Consider the following 19,379-nt stretch of genomic DNA (forward strand, 5'->3'; position numbering starts at 1 on the left):
TAAGAGCAGAACAGGAGGTAGAACCTTCAGCTACCAGGCTCCTCCAACTCTGGTTCAGAAGACGGACGTCCTCTCTACATTAATGGTTTAAAAATGTTCCCCTGTGATAAATTTTATAGTAAGAGCTACTCTCAGGTAAAAAAAAGAATTAAAGGTTTCTGTGTTTTTGCTCAAAACAAAAAAAAAACATCTACTTGAATGTACATGGACCATGAACCTCACGGACCAAATCATAAAACAGAAGACGGACAGATCTCTTACAGTGAGTTTTGTCTTAAGTAGTTAACAGAGGTTTATGAGTCGTAGCCATGTCATCAGCTGGAGGTAACTTTATTTAGAAACACAATTATTTGGTACAAATATTATGACAATAAAAACCAGAGATACCTTCCACATGTTTCCATGACGATTCTGATTGGAGCAGAGAGGAAACAGGTGTAGACCTCAGGAAACCTGATGAGAACGTTGACAGAACCTTGCTCTCCAGTCTGATTCAGTTTCTCGTTAGAGTTTGATAGCGTTAGCAGAAAGTGAGAAGCTGTACATGCAACATTGTGAACATCAAAACTTATTTGAGTGTTTTTATGATCCGCTCATTTTACCACCAGTCTGACTCTCTTTGCTCCTGTTCACTCTCTTCACAAGATCTTGTCGTCGTTTCTCATTCAGAAGCTCCTGGATACGTTTGTTCTGTGTTCGCTCACGGAATGGTGGCATACGTGGGACAAAGTAGTTCTGCTGCCCTCTGGTGGCTTCCCCGTCCAGTCCCACGATCCGGTACGGGACCTCATCCACTGAGTTTTTCTCCTTCTTTGTGATTGTGAAGATGGAAGACGAAGACGTCGGCGCTGGTTCGGTTTCTGTCGGATTGAATTCAGTTTGAAGGCCTCGCCCACCTGATGATGTTGCAGTGATGATGTCATCAGGATCAAATGAGGTTGTGGTGGGAAACTCTGGGACGGCAAACGTCCGGATCAGCAGTGACAGTGGGCCATAAACCGTTGCCATGGGAACTGTAGCAGGAGGCGCTCTGGTAGTGGTGGTTTTCTTCTCGAATACATGTGGTGGAGCAGTTTTTCTTGGCCACCTTTTTGTTGTACTAGTACTAGTAGTAGCACTAGTAGTTGTAGTGGTACTAGTAGAAGTAGTAGTAGTAGTTGGAACGATATCCAGAGACTCAGAGGGAACAGAAGGATCCTCGTAGGACGAATACTCGTCATAATCATCGTACTCCACGTATATGAAGTCAGTGCTGCTCCTGCTGGTAGGGGGAGGAGTCACAGTGAAGCTGTGAGGTGGCGTGCTGATGAAATGACTGGTGATGTCACTGCCGTCAGACCAGGTGGAGGAGGATGCTGAGGTTATCGTCTCTGTGGTCGATACCCATGAGCTAGGCCAAAAAACACAAAAGATTTCTCATTAAACAAGCAGTTAGACAGACTTATTGATTTTATTTGACATTGGAAAGGATAGATCAAGTTTATCAGCCCATATAGATTTTAATTAAACCACACAGCTACATTGTGGCCGGCCTTCTCTGTGCCCTCCCCCTTCTTCTTTTTTATTTTGTTGGTCTATTCCCTGCTTTGGATCATTGACTTGTTCATAAAGCAAAACAAAAGAGTGCAAGAAAGTGTTAACTGTAAGATGCCTTTTATTTGACAAATTCATATGCAAATATAAAGAGAATAATAAAAAAACAGCGTCGAGTTCATTTGTTCATATTTGACACTTTTTATTTTTTCTGTTTTCATTGGTTTCATTTCGTCTGACACTCACTGACCTGTTGGCTGTCGGCAGGTTCTCACTGCTGAAGTTTCCCTCGCTGCAGGACTTGCAGCACATCTGCCGGTATCCAGCGATGGAGCAATACCGACTCAACACCTCCATCCGACAAAACACCGACCGGTCACCACGACAACGCTGCCCTGGAGAGTCAAAACTGTCAATCAGAACCCTAATTCAGAAATGAAAGAGAAATAAATAACTGTAGTAACAACATGTTGTTGTACGGACTACACTTATCAATACTTTACAGAAGGAGCTCATCTTTGACCTTTATTTTGAAAAGACCTCAGGAAGAGGTGGAGTCCGATTTACTTTCTTAATAGTTCAGTGTGTAAGATTCAGGTGAAAGGATCTATTGAAAGTTAATATAAAATAATCCTAGTGAAGTTTTCCCTAGTGTGTTTCATCTAAATTGTACAAACAGTTGGTTTCTTTACCCTAGAGCTGGCCCTTTGTATTTTAATACTTTATATATGAATACTTTATATTTTCATACTTTATATTCAAATACTTTATATTTAAATACTCTATATTAACATCCTCTTTATGGAGGCAGCCATGTTTTTTACAGTAGCCCACACTGGACAAACTAAACCTTTTTGTGTTTCTATGATAACTGAAGCTGCCACAGGTTCTCTTTCATGTTTGGAAGAGGAGGGTGAGGTGAGGGGTGTTCAGCTGCAACATGACACTTCACCACTAGATGTCCCTACATTCTACACACTGAACCTTTAAGGCTCACTTATTCTGCTTTTACGTATGAAAAGAGACACGTTCGCTTCAAACGATTTAACCGTCACTACTCCGAGGAGGAGGAGGAAGAGAAAGGTCTGAGGGGGAGTGTGAGTGTTTTACTAGACGAGATCTTTGGAGCAGGAAAGTCTACATTGGACCTGGACAACCACTGGATGATGGCGTTCTTCTGGTTGCCTGCAGGGGCAGACAAACACAAACAATCAGCAAAGAAAACAGAAACTACAAATCCCAGAATCCTCCCTGCCCTCTTCAGTAAACAAATGTATAGGATGTGATTGGTCGATGCCTACCGCTGCAGGGTGGAGCTTGGCAGCTGCGGGTTGTGATTGGTTGAGGTTCACTGCAGTTTCCAGTTGAACTCTCAGGACTCGAACATGCGACTTGACGCTCCTGAGTCCCGTTTCCACAAGATACTGAGCACTAAAAAAACCAATGACACTAATCAGACACTGAAGTTCAGATTTGAACTTATTGATCAGTTCATGATCGGAGGTTTCATCCTGATGAAGAAGAAAGTGAGGTCGACCTGAACTGAGGGAGGGAATTTAGAAAGTGGAGGAAGTCAAAGTTGTTTCTGGGAGAAGGTGTTTTTATTTCTGGCCCTGTTTTAAGACTTCGTACCGGTGTCCACGGCCCGGCTCTCCAGGCGGCAGGGCAGGGGAAACGGTTGCAGGTGCGTTTCACATCTGGTCGGTTGTCGCGACAGAGTTTGCTGTGTGCAAAGCGCTGCTGCTGGACCCTGCTGGGCTCCTGCTGGCAGCTCACCCAGCGACGCTGCCACCCAGTCTGACCACAAGAGGCGCTGCAGTCCTCCCAGTTCCCGGTCACCCAGCTGACGGGACAAAACATTTGATAGGATGAGAGGTTTTTATAATCTGTAATAACTGAGCTTGTGTTTTTGTTGTTTCAGCTGCTGTCACTGATTTGAATGGAGTGAACAAAATAAACAGAACACCTGTCAACATGATGACATGTAGTTCAACAGACACAAGTCAGCCATGTGTTGCCATGGTGACCTGTAACAAGTTACCGTGGCGAGCTGCACTTATCCATATTGCAGTTACGGCTGATGGCTCTTGGTTTGTTGATGTTGGAGCAGAGCATCCTGTGAACCATTTTCCCATCTGCCTTCCTCCTGCAGCCGAACCTTGTGTACTGTTTCCCTGTCAACCAGAGTGATCTCTGTTACAACACACACGTGTTACCCCGGTAACCAGAAGAACAGGCTGTAACCCATCAGCAGAAATGTGTACCTCCTCCGCAGGGTTTGGAGCAGTGCGACCACTTCTTCAGCGCCCACTCGTAGAAGATGGTGTCCTCCTGCACCAAGTTGGACTCCAGTGAGGACCGGAGACGGTCCTGGATGATGTACTTATAGGATACTGTCACCTTGGAGTCGCCATAGGAACGGACCTGAAGCACAGAAACACAGAGGTGGTGGTTGGTTTGTTGGTTTGTTTTTAACGTGATCAGATATGGACACATTGAATTTGGATTTAATTGTTGACTGACCATAACCAGGACCCCGTATTTCAGTGGCCCAGTAGCTTGGACAGACTCCTGCTCCTCTGTGTTGTTGTACTCCCAGGCCACACCCTTCTCAATCACCACACGGGACTCTGGGAGTTCATCTTCATCATTGAGGAAGAGGTGACCCGTCTCCTGGTTCTTCACCGCTGGAGCAGAAAAGAGAAAATAAGAAGTTGCAAAGGACGTTAACGAAGGACAAAATGAACTGCACTTACCTAGGATGTGAGGAGTCCCTTTGAACTCCTGGATCAGCAGGTGTCGCGCTTCTTTAGGGATCTCAAGGATCTTCAGGTAACCTGGGTCAATGAAGCAATAATCGATCACTCATCAATTAATCATCAAAACTCAAACAGAGACATTTTCATCCATCCATCTTTCTTCTGCTTCTCTGTGCTTATGTCGAGGAGGTAGCAAACCAGGGTACCAGCCACACTTTCCAGTTCTTCCGGGGGGATGGAAAGGTGTTGCAAGGCCTGATGGGATATGTAGTCCCTTCAGCGAGTTCTTGGTCTCTTCCTGGTTGGGCATGCCCGGTAAATCTCCAACAGAAGGCACCCAGAAGGATCTTATCTAGATGTGCGAACCACCTCAACTTTCCCCTTTCGACATGAAGGAGCAGCGGTGGCACTCCAAGCTCTCTCCGGATGTCTGAACTTTTCACCCTGTGGCTGAGCCCCCACAGAGAAAACTCATTTTCAGCTGATTGTATTCATGGCCTTGTTCTTTCGGTCCCTCTAGAGCTTGTAACCACAGGTGAGGGTTGGAACCTAGATCGACCAATTGATCTAAAGCTTTGCAGACGAGCTCTAGAATAATGATCAGTTGCAGCAGAAAGTATCATCGTGTCATCAGGTTGTCGACGACTAAAGAACCTGGAATATGCGACTGGAACAATAAAGATGAGACAACGGTACAAACCAGATGTTAGTTGGGTGTAAGAAGGCGTAGACTCGAAGACTGAACCAAAATGTGATGTCTAGTCTACGGAGGATTTCCTGTTTGTGTCACCGGCTCTCACTCTTAGATTGTTAAGTACTTTGAGCTGTTCAGCCACACGCATAGCTAGCTCGTTAGCTTCATCATCATCCACAAGGTGGAGCCTTTGTTGTTCAGGAATAGAAGGAGTCTCATAATGTGAAGGTCCAGTCGCACACTTGTGATGTCATCGGCTTTCAAAGGCAGTCTCTGAAGGAGGCGGAGCCTGAACTGAGACACACACCTGGTTTCTTTGTGCTGCGCGTGAAGTTTCCTTTGATGATCCTGCAGCTGGAATTATCTCCTCCACAGACACCACATCTGTCCTCCTGCTGGTCAGAGGCAATCTGCCCATCACAGCCCACATGCTGCAGGAGAGGAGGAGAGGAGGGGAGGAGGGGAGAGGAGGAGAGAGGAGGAGGGGAGGAGGAGAGGAGGAGGGGAGGAAGAGGAGAGAAAGAGATGTGAGGAAGAGAGGAGGAGGAGAGGGAGAGATGTTAGGAGGAGAGGAAGAGATGTGAGGAGGAGAGGAGAGGAGAGGAGAGGAGAGGAGAGGAGAGGAGAGGAGAGGAAGAGGAGAGGAGAGAGAGGAAGAGAGGAAGAGAGAGAGGAAGAGATGTGAGGAGGAGAGGAAGAGATGTGAGGAGGAGCAGCAGGAGTGGAGGAGAGGAGAGGAGGAGAGAGAGGAGAGGAGAGGAGAGGAGAGGAAGAGATGGGAGGAGGAGAGGAGGAGGGGAGGAGGAAGGAGGAGGGGAGGAAGAGGAGAGAAAGAGATGTGAGGAAGAGAGGAGGAGGAGAGGGAGAGATGAGAGAAGAGGAGGAGGAAGGAGAGGAAGAGATGTGAGGAGGAGCAGCAGGAGTGAGGAGAGGAGAGGAGGGAGAGGAGAGGAGAGGAGAGGAGAGGAGAGGAGAGGGAGAGAGGAGAGGAGAGGGAGAGGAGAGGAAGAGATGTGGAGAGGAGAGGAAGAGAGGAAGAGAGAGAGGAGAGGAGAGGAGGAGAGGAAGAGATGTGAGGAGGAGAGGAGAGGAGAGGAGAGGAGAGGAGAGGAAGAGATGTGAGGAGGAGAGGAAGAGAGGAAGAGATGTGAGGAGGAGCAGGAGTGGAGGAGAGGAGATGAGATGAGAGGAGAGGAGAGGAAAGAGAGAAAGGGAGAGGGAGAGGAGAGGAGGAGGAGAGGAGAGGAAGAGAGGTGAGGAGGAGAGGAAGAGAGGAAGAGATGTGAGGAGGAGAGGAAGAGAGGAAGAGATGTGAGGAGGAGAGGAAGAGAGGAAGAGATGTGAGGAGGAGCAGCAGGAGTGGAGGAGAGGAGAGGAGAGGAGAGGAGAGGAGAGGAGAGGAGGGGAGGAGGGGAGGAGGGGAGTAGGAAAAGGGGACGAGAGGAGGAGAGGACGAGAGGAGGAGATGAGGAAGAGAGGAAAACCTCCTTTTATTGTACATTTCAGGAAAGAAGCAAAATGAAAAACCACAAACTGGATCAGTCACTGTTCAGAAAGAGTTGGTCCATTAGCTTTAGCGGATGCTAATGTTTAACTGTTCTACAGTGTGTATCATGCTACGCTAAGTTAACACCATCAAATGTAAAGTAAACACTCCAGTAAAAGCAACAATAAAGACCTCACACTCTCCTCCGACACACACGCTGTAGGCGTCACTGTAGGAGCACGGTGTCCCATCATGCACCATTCTGTTCATGGACACCACTGCCGCCGTCTCCTCGGACTGACAGTACAGACGACAGCGCTCGTCAGCTGCAGGCGCACAGATCAAGTATGTGACAAACAACACGATGATGGAACACACACACACACACACACACACACACACACACACACACACACACACACACACACACACACACACACTTCACGCTGCGTGTTTGTGTATAATGTGTGTATTTACGATCAGGATGTTGGTACGGTAGCCAGTGATGCTTCTTTCCATCATGTTCAAAAAATGGATTCCAGACTTTACACTGATCCTCCCTGAAACACACACACACACACACACACACACACTTTGTCATGTGATACACAGTAGAACCCAGGGTTTGAAAACCTCCTGTGATCTCACCTGAAGTCCGTCAGCGGAGGACACTCCTCTTGGCTGCACAGCTGGAACTCGTAGCTGTTTCCGAGGCAGGTGCGCCCCCCGTTGGCTGGACTGAGAACAGAAACAGGCTAGTGTCTCTGATTGGTGCATCTGACCTATGATGTCATAGATGATTGACAGCTCACTCACGCTGGGTTGTCACAGCGTCTGGTCCGAAACCTGACCCCGCCCCCGCAGGTCCTGGAGCAGCTGCCATACGAACTCCATGTTCCCCAGCCGCCATCTTGTCTCAGGAGGTCAGGGGTCAACTTCATACAGAAACCTTTAAAACAGTGCTTCAACAAGAGACAGTTACCATGGAGACACATAATTTCATCCAAACTCAGTGTGCATGTTTTGAACATTACACAAGGTGTTGCCTCTGGGGCCAATTAGGGTGGATCACAAGTGTAAGAACATCGCCACCACCTGCTCCGACAGGAAACCACGTTCTGTCATAGACAACTGACGTAATGATCATTTAACTTCACTCCACTGCCAACTGGTTAGTTTGGTTACTGGGTTTAAAACAGTAAAACCACTGCTGTGTTTTTACTTGTTGGTGTTTTTCACAAAATAAACGTGTACTTGTCGTACTTGACAAAGCACGATAATCTGCCGCCGAAATCCCTTCAACCTGTGACGACCGGGCGTTTCCTCACCTTGCCCAGTCCGCACTTAGTACCGTCGAGAGGCGGACCTTTCTTGGTCTTACAGAAAAACGGGTTGTTGTAGTCACTGCACCACAGCTGCTTACAGGGGTCATGAGTTGTGTACTAGAGACAAACACAAAGATGTTTTGAAAATGTCAAAATAAGATCCAATGATGAGCGTGTGCAAATATCAGCGACTTCAGTTCGACTCCTGAAGATACAATGATCTGGACGATGTGAAATGTTTTCACATATGAACTGAACCACACACATGTTCCTGACATGTTCCTCACATGTTCCTCACATGTTCCTCACATGTTCCTCACATGTTCCTCACATGTTCTGCAGGTTCTGTATGTGAGAACAAATGTCTGAGTCAGTGTCTCTGGACATGTTCTGGATCTTCTCCTGCAGCCTCCTGGTAAAATGTGTGTAACATGTCAGAGTGAGTCCATGTGAGGAAACAGCAGGACAATGTGTGGAAGCTTCCCAGTGAGCGAGTGGACGTGTTGATGAGGTTTCTAACACGTGACGGACGTGAAACTGGAAGAGCACAAACATCTCAGGATGAAGAAGAGGAGCCGTACACGTAGAAGACGAAGACGTCCACTTGGAAACACGAGGAGATTCCAGCTTTTTTGTTGGGAATCTTCTCAGATTGTCTTAAGTGGTAAATGTCTGTATTTGATCATTTCTAGTTCTTTACAGTTTCTATCATTCACACGTTCACACTTTTTTCTATGTGAAGGGACAATTTGGGTTCAGTAACTTGCTCAAGGACACTTCAACATATGGGATCGAACCGCCGACCTTTTTTAGTTAGAGGGCAGTCGCTCTTTCCCCAGTAAGCCACTTTTGAATTATGTTTTAACACTGCTCTGAAACAATTGTTTATAAGTCTATAACTTCAGTCTATATATATATGTATATATATATATACATATATATATACATATACATATATACAGTATATATTAAGGCTGTTAACGTTAACGCATTAACTCATGCGATTAATCTGGGAACCTTAACGCGTTATTCTTTTTTTAACGCAAATTAATCATATCACCAAGTCTGACCACAATTTCCTGCCGTAGTCCTCCAGCGCGGATGTTTACCTGCCTGTGGGTGAAGAAGTAGTGAAGTGATGAGTGGGGAGACGGGTAAATCTAAATTTGTGCTTAACGGCTAATTTCGATTTAAAAAGCTTCGGAATGGGAGTTTAGATAAAACCAAAGTTGTGTGCACATACTGCAGCGATGAACTGTCTTTCCACCGTAGTACGAGTCTGAAGTACCATCTTCGTGCAAAGCACATCTTTGCTAACACAGACGCTAACACCGAGACGAGATCAAGCCGTGCTCGTCAAGCTACACTGGCGGAGTGCAGCAGAGCCGGCTCTGTCAACAAAACAACAACAACTAAGCTAACTAATGCTATCGCTAAATGGGTCGCACTAGACTGCAGACCCATCAACATAGTTGAAGACAAGGGGCTTCGAGACATTATCCAGATCGCCTCAGGGGACTCATCCTACAAAACGCCTTGGAGGGGAACTACTGTCACAAGAATCCATGAACTCTATGGAAGTGAAAAGGCAACGAAAGTGGAGCAGCTGGCACGAGCTTCATTTATTGCACTGACAGGAGACCACTGGACATCAGTCAGCAACCATAACTACCTCGGCATAACAGCTCATCTAATAGATGATAATTGGCAGCTGCACTCGTTTGCGTTAGGTGTAGTGAAAACAGAGGAAAGGCATTTCGCCGAAGCATGCGCTCGCCAGTTTCTTGACGTGGGGGATAACGGACAGGGTCATCACTATTGGAACAGATAGTGCTCGTAATATGGTAGCAGCAGCAAGGAGTCTACCATTCGAGCATATGCCTTGTGTAGCGCACATTATACAGCGGACGATCACTGTGTCTCTCCGTGACAGCGGGTTTGATGGTGCATTAGCCAAGGGCCGTAAAATAGTCGGACATTTCAAACACAGTCCTGCAAACACAGCAGAGCTGAAAGTTCAGCGGCACACAGGTGCCCGTGATGAGCACGTTAAAAGAAAAGGAAGACTTCATGACTGGAGCCATTTGACACAAGTTCACAAGTATCAAGTAATGTTATTCATTATAGAGTTTGAAAAGGGACTGTTTACTTTGTCTCTTCAAAGACACCATGGCATTCATTTTCTTTTTAAACCTTAAGCCGACTCAATGTCAAATTCATGTTAGGGTTAATTTATTTACAGGCAAGCAGTTATTTTTGTACTTGATGTGGTTGTCTGCTAATTAAGTTTGCATTTTATGGGTGTTGTTGCTCAGTGAATTAAGATATTCTAATTGGCTGAGATGTAAAATAAAGTTTAAAAAAGCCCTAACCAGTTTGTTATACATTTCTTTATACTACTATAAATAGTAGTATTTTAATTGTATGATTAATCATGATTAATCACAGCCTATTGACGTGATTAACTTGATACATTTTTTTAATCGATTAACAGCACTAATATATATGTATATATATATACAGACGGACTCACTGCAGTACACAGACTGTATCCTGGTCCAAAGTCGAAGCGACACTGTTGGTCCATCGAGTACTGGAAACCCGGTAACTGAGGCAGAGCCGGCCAATCATGGTTAAATGGGTCGTCACGGAGACAGTCGTAGGTACTACAGGAAGAGACAGGACACAGTTGTATAAACACAATCATTGACTGTATATAAAGATGATCAGTGACTGTATATAAAGATGATCAGTGACTGTATATAAAGACCATCAGTGACTGTATATAAAGACGATCAGTGACTGTATATAAAGACGATCAGTGACTAAAGACGATCATGAGCATGTAAAGACGAGTTATATAGTGAGTTATATACTCACTTCAGGTATTGATGAAGTTCCCTCCAGCTGCATCTGGACCAATGATATCGATGGAACGAGGCCTGAACCCGTGGAGACATGATGCTGCCCAACAGAACGTCATCATCACAACTGTTCACCTCACCGTCATGTTCCATACCTAACCTGAAGACAGACAGACAGGTAGAGAGAGAGACAGGTCATGAAGACAGTTTTCTATACTTTGAAAATAAAGTTTATTTCTACACATTATGTTAAAGATCAAGTTAGTTTCTGCACCTGGGTCATTTTGTCAAGTTGTGTGTTTGTTATTTGTATGTTTGTTGTGTGTTTGTTGTTGTCTATTTGTTGGGTTGTGTGTTATTATGTGTTTATGTTTGTTGTGTTGTGTTGTGTGTTTGTTGTGTTATGTGATGTTTTTTTGTGTTTGTTGTTTTGTGTGTTTGTGTGTCTCACACATGTCCTGTTTCATGTGCAGCTACAAAGGCAGAGGAAAATCCATCCTCCAAGACGAGGACACAACTCCGGTGTAATTGACACATTCCTGTGACAGGAGCATAACCTGAGGACAAAGGTCAGGGGTCAGAGGTCAGAGGGTCAGGGGTCAGAGGGGGGTTAATATGAGGAGTACTTGTGGTGGTAGCGGTCGTACCCTGCATGCCGGAGGGGCCAAACTCCTGCCTGGTCAGGTAGATGGTGTGGTCGTGCTGCTCGGCGTGACTCTGCTCCCTCTGCTGGAGATACGACCAACCACAGACGTTCTCCAGACTCTTCTGAGGGTTCCCCACTGAGATCAGCTCCTGAGACTGACACAGCAAAACCTGCTGTTATTCATTGACGGGTGAAATGGAGGCTAAACCTTTCTTCACCTTTTCTTCTGGAAATATTGACAATGAGTGTGTGGGCATGGAGGGGGCTGGGAGAGCACCTCCACCTGTACCTGAGGATCCTCAGGTTTAAAGGGCAGCAGCAGCTTCCAGAGAGAGACACCGACACATCAGGACTGAGACGCACATGAGAGACACTACCAAGCTGCAAAGCTCACACGCCAGCAGAAGTCACTGGATTTATGTTTGAATTTAAGTTTTGTTTGCCCCTGGTCTCTGAATCAAATGTTAAAGCCTGAATGGTTTGTCTCTGGTTGCTGTGGTGAGACCCCGGTGGCATGGTCAACTGCCACATAGTGTTTGGTCTTGAAAAGGACAGAATGAGTAACGGACAGTTTTTAAAACATCACGAAAATTAATCATCTTTGAGATGAGATACCAGTGATGACCAGAGGCGGCAGTAGAGAGGTACAGATGAATTAAATCCCTTTATACAGACAAACTCTATAAAGACAGTGAAACTAGTTTAATGAAATACAGAGTGCTTTCATTTCCCTCTGGGACATACTCAGAGTTCAGTTTGAAGCTCCGCCCACACTGACACGTCTCGGTTATAAAACTCGTCACCGTTGCTATGGTTACACCTGATGGAGACTGGACACTGGTCTTGTTTTGGTTTGAAAACTCTGGGTTTGTGTTTGAGTCTGAACAGAAACTGAGACTTTAGTAAACGATGACGCAGACGTTCTCTTCCTGATTGGTTCTCATCAGTCACATGACTTGACTACCAGCGGTGAACACAAAGCGTCGCTAACACTTCCTGTCAGTTACAGTTCCACCTCGTCGTCGCTCAGAGAAAAGAAATCCCTGCTCTGACTCTTCACCTTCACTGTTCCTCCTTCAGAGGAGTTTCTGTTACTAAGCAACCAGCTGCAGAGGAGACATCTACTTCCTGTTTACATCACATGACCAGTGTACGTGAACGGTCATGTGACCTGTGTTCAGGTGTGTTAGTGTTGACGGAGGTGGTTTTAGTTTTAAGACGCTGTTTTAAAATGAAAATCTTTTAGTGATGAAGCCTAAAGCAACAAGAAGCTCAGCTGTCACATGACTGGACTGAGAGCTGCAGATGAGACCAGATCTTATTGACAACTTCTGTCCTGTGGACATGAAGAACCAACTGTCAACAAGAAGCAGAGATGCAGTTATTTACCTTTGTTGGAGATAACATGATGATTCTGACCAGGACGACGTTGATGTTGGCGCCCAGCGAATGATCCTGATAGATCTCATTAACCTGGAACAGAGACATTTTTAGAAAGACTAGAATTTCCTCTCAGGACTCGTTCACACCTTGTTTGTTTCAGAGCTTCAGACTCTTCAGTTCAGTCTGATGCTAAACATCAGGTGTGAAAGGTTCCTCAGACAAGAAGAGGTGAAAACACTTTGTTGGATAGTGTTGTAAAAAAATAACTAGATGTGGTTGAAACCTATTTTGTAGTTGAAAAGTAAGTTTTTGCAGACCTGTCTAAAGACTTTATGACCTGAAACCTTTATATCACTTATTTACTCTCCAAAGAACTGAATGTATGTCTGCTTTATCTCCAAAGGAAACATATGTAAATCAGATTTCTGTGTTTAGATTCCTCTCTCAACCTGCGCCTACAGAACCAGTCTGAACTGGCTCAGAGAGACAGCCTTAGTCCTCCTATATAAGATGCTTGCATTTGACTGTCCTGCATCTTCACTCTGAGATCCCTGTGACTCTCTGTGTTGATCCTTTCTGCAGAAAGCCCCTATTAAAATACACAAAGACAAATTTGGTGTTCCAGCCTCTTGTATTTTCAGATTTCCATCACAATAGTTTGGACTTTTGGACCAATCCCAGGAAGTAGAGACAGCATTAAACAATAGAAGAAGAATAAGAAGAAGAAGAAGAAGAAGAAGAAGAAGAAGAGGAAGAAGAAGAAGAAGAAGAAGAAGAAGAGGAAGCAGCTGCAGTCTTCACCTCTGAAGATAAAATGTTTGAACCACGAGGACGTTCATTTGGTGCATTTGAACTAGTGTTGAGTACTGTAGTACTATAGTACTGTAGTACTATAGTACTGTAGTACTATAGTACTGTGTAGTACTGTGTAGTACTATGTAGTACTGTAGAGTACTGTAGAGTACTGTAGAGTACTGTAGTACTGTGTAGTTCTGCGCCTGAAGGTGCTGATGATGCTAGTAATACCATCATGATGTTACCATGGCAACCAGATGAACAATTTCCTTGTGTTGAGTTCTGTGCAGCACTGCTGTGATGTCGGGTCACCACAGTAAACTGGTTCCAGGTGTGAGAACAGACAAAGGGCGGATCATTGACCTCATGGATCGAGACTTGGCGGACGAGTTCAAAGCAGACTGGCTCTGACTCTCGGGGCTGGGTGGTCCCCTCTTCACTCGCTATGAGGAAAGTGTTGGCGTGGGCCAGATCTGAGGCACGGCAATTTAGCTGTGTGGGACACTACGCATACTTATGGCTTTGTCTGTTTGGTGCAGAACTGAACACAACATCATTAAGCTCCACATCAAGAGTCAGTGTTCATGTCTGCACCTACTATGTTCATCAGCGTCAGGAGATATTTCTGAATGTGGTCTCGGCCGTGGAAAAGAAGGACAGAATAATCCACCGCCAACAACACCTGGAGGAGGAGGAGAGAGAGGGAGGAGAAGTTAAAGTATTCGGTTAAACCTCAGATCATCAACCTTTATTAGAAACTGTTCACTAACCTCGATGTTAAAGAGCTCCGCCTCTTCGATGTAGCGTCGTCTTCGAGATGTTTGCAACAACACGTTCTGGTTAACATTGAGAGAACCTAAAAGAGGGCCTGAGGACAGATGATCATTTGATGTCTTGTTGTTTTTCAGCAGTGAACATATATAAACCACACACGACAGCTCCACACAGCAGGTGAAACTTTGAGGTGAAACTATTTTCAGATCAGTTGATGAGTGACAACAGTTTGTGTCGTCAGTTAAAGCTTCAGTTTTGTATTTTTTATCCAGATGTGACAGTTTCTCAGTTTCACTCTGAAGTTTAACGTCCAACATGTGTTTATGTCGGCGATCAGAAACTCTGAGGTCACACTGAGCCGCCGGACGCTCGGGCTGAGGTGAACTGAGGCGAAATAAATCTCTCACCACTGATTGGCTGATGTTGTTTTGAACACTAACAGATTTCAGGAGTCAAAGACGGAGAAGAAGAGCTGAACTATTCATCAACTCTGAGGCCAAACCTCCAAAACCTCCAAGAATCTGACACTTGGAAACTCAAGACTGCCACGTCGCAGCTGGTTGTGTGTGTGTGTGTGTGTGTGTGTGTGTGTGTGTGTGTGTGTGTGTGTGTGTGTGTGTGTGTGTGTGTGTGTGTGTGTGTGTGTGTGTGTGTGTGTGTGTCTGCCAAGTTTCCTGGATCAGTTTCAAAGTTTTCAGTTTGATTCTTTCCTTCTGCAGAAACAACTCAGCAGATATTACAGATGTTTTTTAACAGACTACACTGTAAAAGAAAAAATGTTTTCCTCCAACATGTAAATACATGAATAAAACTGAATCACTGAGACGTGAAAACACAGACATGCACATACAACATGTGAGTAAACATGTATATGTTAATGATTCTAACACGGTTTACCCCTGAAACTCAAAGTGTTTTGTGGACTCAAACCCTTCACCCCCCAGTAAAAGTGAATCTGACTGGTTGTGTCAGTATCAGTGTCCAGACACTTATGTGTCATCACAGAAACACATGTTTGTGATCATACTGAGTCGCGTCACATCACAGTCACAGTCCAGTGAAGCTATCGTTTCTGTTATGTCACCTCGGAGGAAGTCGTCAGCAGTTTGATTGACAGCCGTTTGTTTCTTGATGGCGGAGGAGCGATAAACGATGTGTCGTCGTCCTCCTTCTTCCTCCTCATCCTCTCCTCCATCTGTCCTCCTTTGATCCAATGGCTCGATGAAAAACTCCTCCAGACCTGTTCGGATCATCCCCGCCTGCGGTTAGAGACAGAGAGCAACTAAATCTACTGGCATTACTGCTGACGATGTTAAACTGACCTTTGACCCCACAGCTCAATAAGCAGCCACCAGGGGGCGATCAAGATGCTTTGACTTCTCTTTTGGGGAGCAGTCATGTCATACTTTTATTATTTACAGTCTGTGATACAAATAGTTACTTAACTTCAGGTGTTTTGTGGGTTTGCAGTTAGGCCCACAAGCTTTTACAGTCAGCTTTAGTGTTTTATTGTTATTATTTATTAATGTCAACAGAACTTTATGAAAATATTTTATTTCCTCAAGAACAGGATTCAGGACATTGTGACGCAGACGAGGACAGAACTTTGATCCTCGCTGACCCTTGATGCTTCCATCTGGCCCCAGATACAGTTTGATCCTGGAGGTCATGTGACCTGGTCTCAGTCACTTTCTGGCCAATCTCTACGAGTTTGACTGAGCATGAAGGGAGGAGTTAAAATGTGAGTTTTCATATGATCCAGGCAAACTCAAACTGATTTATTCAGGCCTTTCTGTTGTTAGCATCTGTTGTTATGATATATAATCTGTAATCTATCATTTATCATATATAAACTAATCAACAATGTATAATCTATAACCTATAATCCATAATCTGTAATATATCATCTATCATCTATAATCTAACCCTGTTTAATCAGCAGTTGTTGCTTTAGCTGCACCAGGAAAATATTCGTGTTATTTTTTCCCTCCTCCTCCACATCTGGATGAAATCAGCGGCTCTGCCCACGCTGTAAGAAGTGAGGGTAAACTCAGACAGATGTCACGTAGGTAATGTGGCCTCAGACCTTCATGGTTTACAGTGTTTGGCCTGAAATCATCTCTGCTCTCACACGCTTGGACATGTTTCTATTCACTGGTTGGTGGATATTTTTTATTTTGAAAATGTTCCTGAGAAAATGAGCGATAAAAGAACTTTTACTCTCTTCGCTGTTCAGGTTTCAATCATTTTCAGGCTCAGATTTGTGAATGAGAATTATTTTATCACTTAACAGGGATTCAAATCGTCTTTCTGCTGTTTCCTCTGTGATTTAAACTCACAGTAGCTCACATGAAAAACCATCAACATCTGTCCAAACATCTGCCTCCATCTGCAGCTTCATCACTGAGGAAGATGATGAAGGTTTCTTGAAGATTCTGTTTTATTATTTACCATATTTTAAACATCGAACAATTGTGTCACACATCAGTTCTTAAAAGAAAGTAATGCAGAGGGAGCTGAGATCCAGAGATAAACGTTGTGACTGATTTAAAGAACAAACAACTCGACGTCGCTGGTTCCGTCGACTGAACAGAACTCGTTTGGAAATCTGTTACCATGGTAATATCAATAAGTGCCGTTCAAACTCAGGTTCAGTTTGTTCCGGATCACATGAAAACACAAACAGGAGTATTTCTGCCAACAGGTGGTGATACAACCCAAACGCTGAAACCATGTTGTCCAATCAGAAGCCTTTAAAAGGTATTACTGGCCTGTAAGTTGAATATTAAACATTAAAGTACTATTATTTTCACAGTGAGGGAGAGACGGCCGTCACGTTGCTACCTTATTTATATAACTTTATTATATCTTCATTCATTTCTATTTCATGTTGTGTGTATTCACCTACCAGTCCATCGCAGTTGCTGACAGCGACGGCCGTGTCGTCCATGTTGGACACCTCCCCTGTGTAGAAACAGCCAGTGTTGCCTATTGGCTGAGAGTGAAGGTATCCTGACTCCTCCCACTCCATGGTGGCGGCGGGGGCGATGAGACGAGTGTTCGGGCGCAGCCGCAGGTGGAGCTCCCGACCGAACACTGTTACGTTGTAGTAAAGCTCCTCCTCCTCCGGCATGTAATCCCTCCCCCACAACCTATGACTTGTCTGGTTGGATGGTGATGCATCCATGGGCGGGGACAACTGTAATGTGGGTGTGTCTGTTTGTGCCTGTCTTTTGTGTCTGACATTTTCCACGTCACTGGGCGTGTCCTCTGTATTGTGGGCTCGTCTTCTAGTGTGATGCAGGTGGTGGGCAGAGACTGACACTGACAGTAAGTGTCCCCCTGAGTCGGTCCTGATTGGACGAATCACACCAAACTCTGACAGAACCTGATGAAGAGAATCTGTCAAAAGAATGAAGAGTTAACTTTTTGTGTTTGACCATTTTCTCATGGATTCATGCACTGAGTGTACGACATCATGAACGAGTCAGCAACATAAACTGAAAGAACTGGAACCAGAGGTCCAGAAAATATCTAACTTCACATTTACATCTGTACTGAGACTTTTATCCAAAGATAGTGAATGTAATCACAAACCCCCTGATAACAAACATCACAAAAACAACATCACGATGAAAAACATCATGATGAAAAACGAATGGAGTGTGTGTCGCAATGTGTGTAGTGTGTGCAGAAAAGTGCGAAGAAGGTGTGTAGTATAGGTAGTAGTGTGTGTGTAGTAGTATGTGTGGTAGGGTATGTGGTACTGTGTGTAGTATAATGTGTAGTACTGTTTGGTACTCACCTGTGTTGTCACTGATGTAAACTGAGTATAAAGAATCCGTTTGCAGCAAAAACATAATAATTAATAATCCATGATGACAGTCATCCATCCTGACAGAGAGCGAGACAGAGAGCGAGAGACAGAGAGAAACAGTCAGTGACCGAACTGTTAAACAGACTGAACTGTTTAAGTGACTCCTCCTCTACTCTGTCATTATCTCCTCCCTCTCTCTCTCTCTCTCTCTCTCTCTCTCTCTCTCTCTCTCTCTCTCCCTCTCTCTGTCTCTCTCTCGTTCTCTGTCCCTCTGTCTCTCTCGTTCTCTGTTTATCTCTCTCTTGTCCTCTCTCTCTCTCTCTCTCTCTCTCTCTCTCTCTCGTTCTCTGTCCCTCTCTGTCTCTCTCTCTCTCTCTCTCTCTCTCTCTCTCCCTCTCTCTCTCTCTCTCTCTCTCTCTCTCTCTCTCTCTGTCTCTCTCTCTCTCTCTCTCTCTCTCTCTCTCTCTCTCTCTCTCTCTCTCTCTCTCTCTCTGTCTCTCTCTCTCTCTCTCTCTGTCCCTCTCTCTCTCTCTCTCTCTCTCTCTCTCTCTCGTTCTCTGTCCCTCTGTCTCTCTCTCTCTCTCTCTGTCTCTCTCTCTCTCTCTCTCTCTCTCTCTCTCTCTGCTCTCTCTCGTTCTCTGTCTCTCTCTCTCTCTCTCTCTCTGTCTCTCTGTCTCTCTCTGTCTCTCTCTCTCTGTCTCTCTCTCTCTCTCTCTGTCTCTCTCTCTCTCTCTGTCTCTCTCTCTCTCTCTCTCTCTCTCTCTGTCTCTCTCTCTCTCTCTCTCTCTCTGTCTCTCTCTCTCTCTCTCTCTCTCTCTGTCTCTCTCTCTCTCTCTCTCTCTCTCTCTCTCTCTCTCTCTCTCTCTGTCTCTCTCTCTCTCTCTCTCTCTCTCTCTCTCTCTCTCTGTCTCTCTCTCTCTCTCTCTCTGTCAGTCAGTCTGTCTCTCTCTGTCTCTCTCTCTCTCTCTCTCGTTCTCTCGTTCTGTCTCTCTTTCTCTTTCTCCCTCTCTCTGTCTCTCTGTCTCTCTCCTCTCTCTCTGTCTCTCTCTCTCTCGTTCTCTCGTTCTGTCTCTCTTTCTCTTTCTCCCTCTCTCTCTGTCTCTCTGTCTCTCTGTCTCTCTCCTCTCTCTCTGTCTCTCTCTCTCTCTGTCTCTCTCTCTCTCTGTTCTCTCTCTCTCTCTCTCTCTCTCTCTCTCTCTCTGTCTCTCTCTCTCTCTCTCTCTCTCTGTCTCTCTCTCTCTCTCTCTGTCTCTCTCTCTCTCTCTCTCTCTCGCTCTCTCTCGTTCTCTATGTTGTGATTTTG

At 45.0% G+C, this 19,379-nt stretch overlaps 1 protein-coding gene across 1 annotated transcript; it reads right to left on the reverse strand.

Moving 5' to 3' along the window:
* Positions 1–314: 314 nt before the first annotated feature.
* Positions 315–18,217, reverse strand: adamts2a (ADAM metallopeptidase with thrombospondin type 1 motif, 2a). Its single transcript, XM_035178514.2, has 25 exons — positions 18,065–18,217; positions 17,168–17,661; positions 15,344–15,518; positions 14,256–14,353; positions 14,084–14,167; positions 12,697–12,780; positions 11,309–11,462; positions 11,113–11,218; positions 10,678–10,821; positions 10,331–10,463; positions 7,801–7,914; positions 7,289–7,434; positions 7,121–7,210; positions 6,950–7,032; positions 6,665–6,798; positions 5,294–5,417; positions 4,290–4,370; positions 4,057–4,220; positions 3,798–3,957; positions 3,575–3,707; positions 3,166–3,376; positions 2,835–2,964; positions 2,644–2,718; positions 1,784–1,928; positions 315–1,390 (listed from the first exon to the last, which is right to left on the reverse strand). Exons 1-25 carry the CDS (start codon positions 18,150–18,152, stop codon positions 583–585), a joined length of 4,158 nt encoding a protein of 1,385 aa, XP_035034405.1. The 5' UTR covers positions 18,153–18,217; the 3' UTR covers positions 315–582.
* Between the last annotated feature and the right edge of the window lie 1,162 nt (positions 18,218–19,379).

Source organism: Hippoglossus stenolepis, chromosome 15 (assembly GCF_022539355.2).
Source record: "Hippoglossus stenolepis isolate QCI-W04-F060 chromosome 15, HSTE1.2, whole genome shotgun sequence".
Lineage (NCBI taxonomy): Eukaryota > Metazoa > Chordata > Actinopteri > Pleuronectiformes > Pleuronectidae > Hippoglossus > Hippoglossus stenolepis.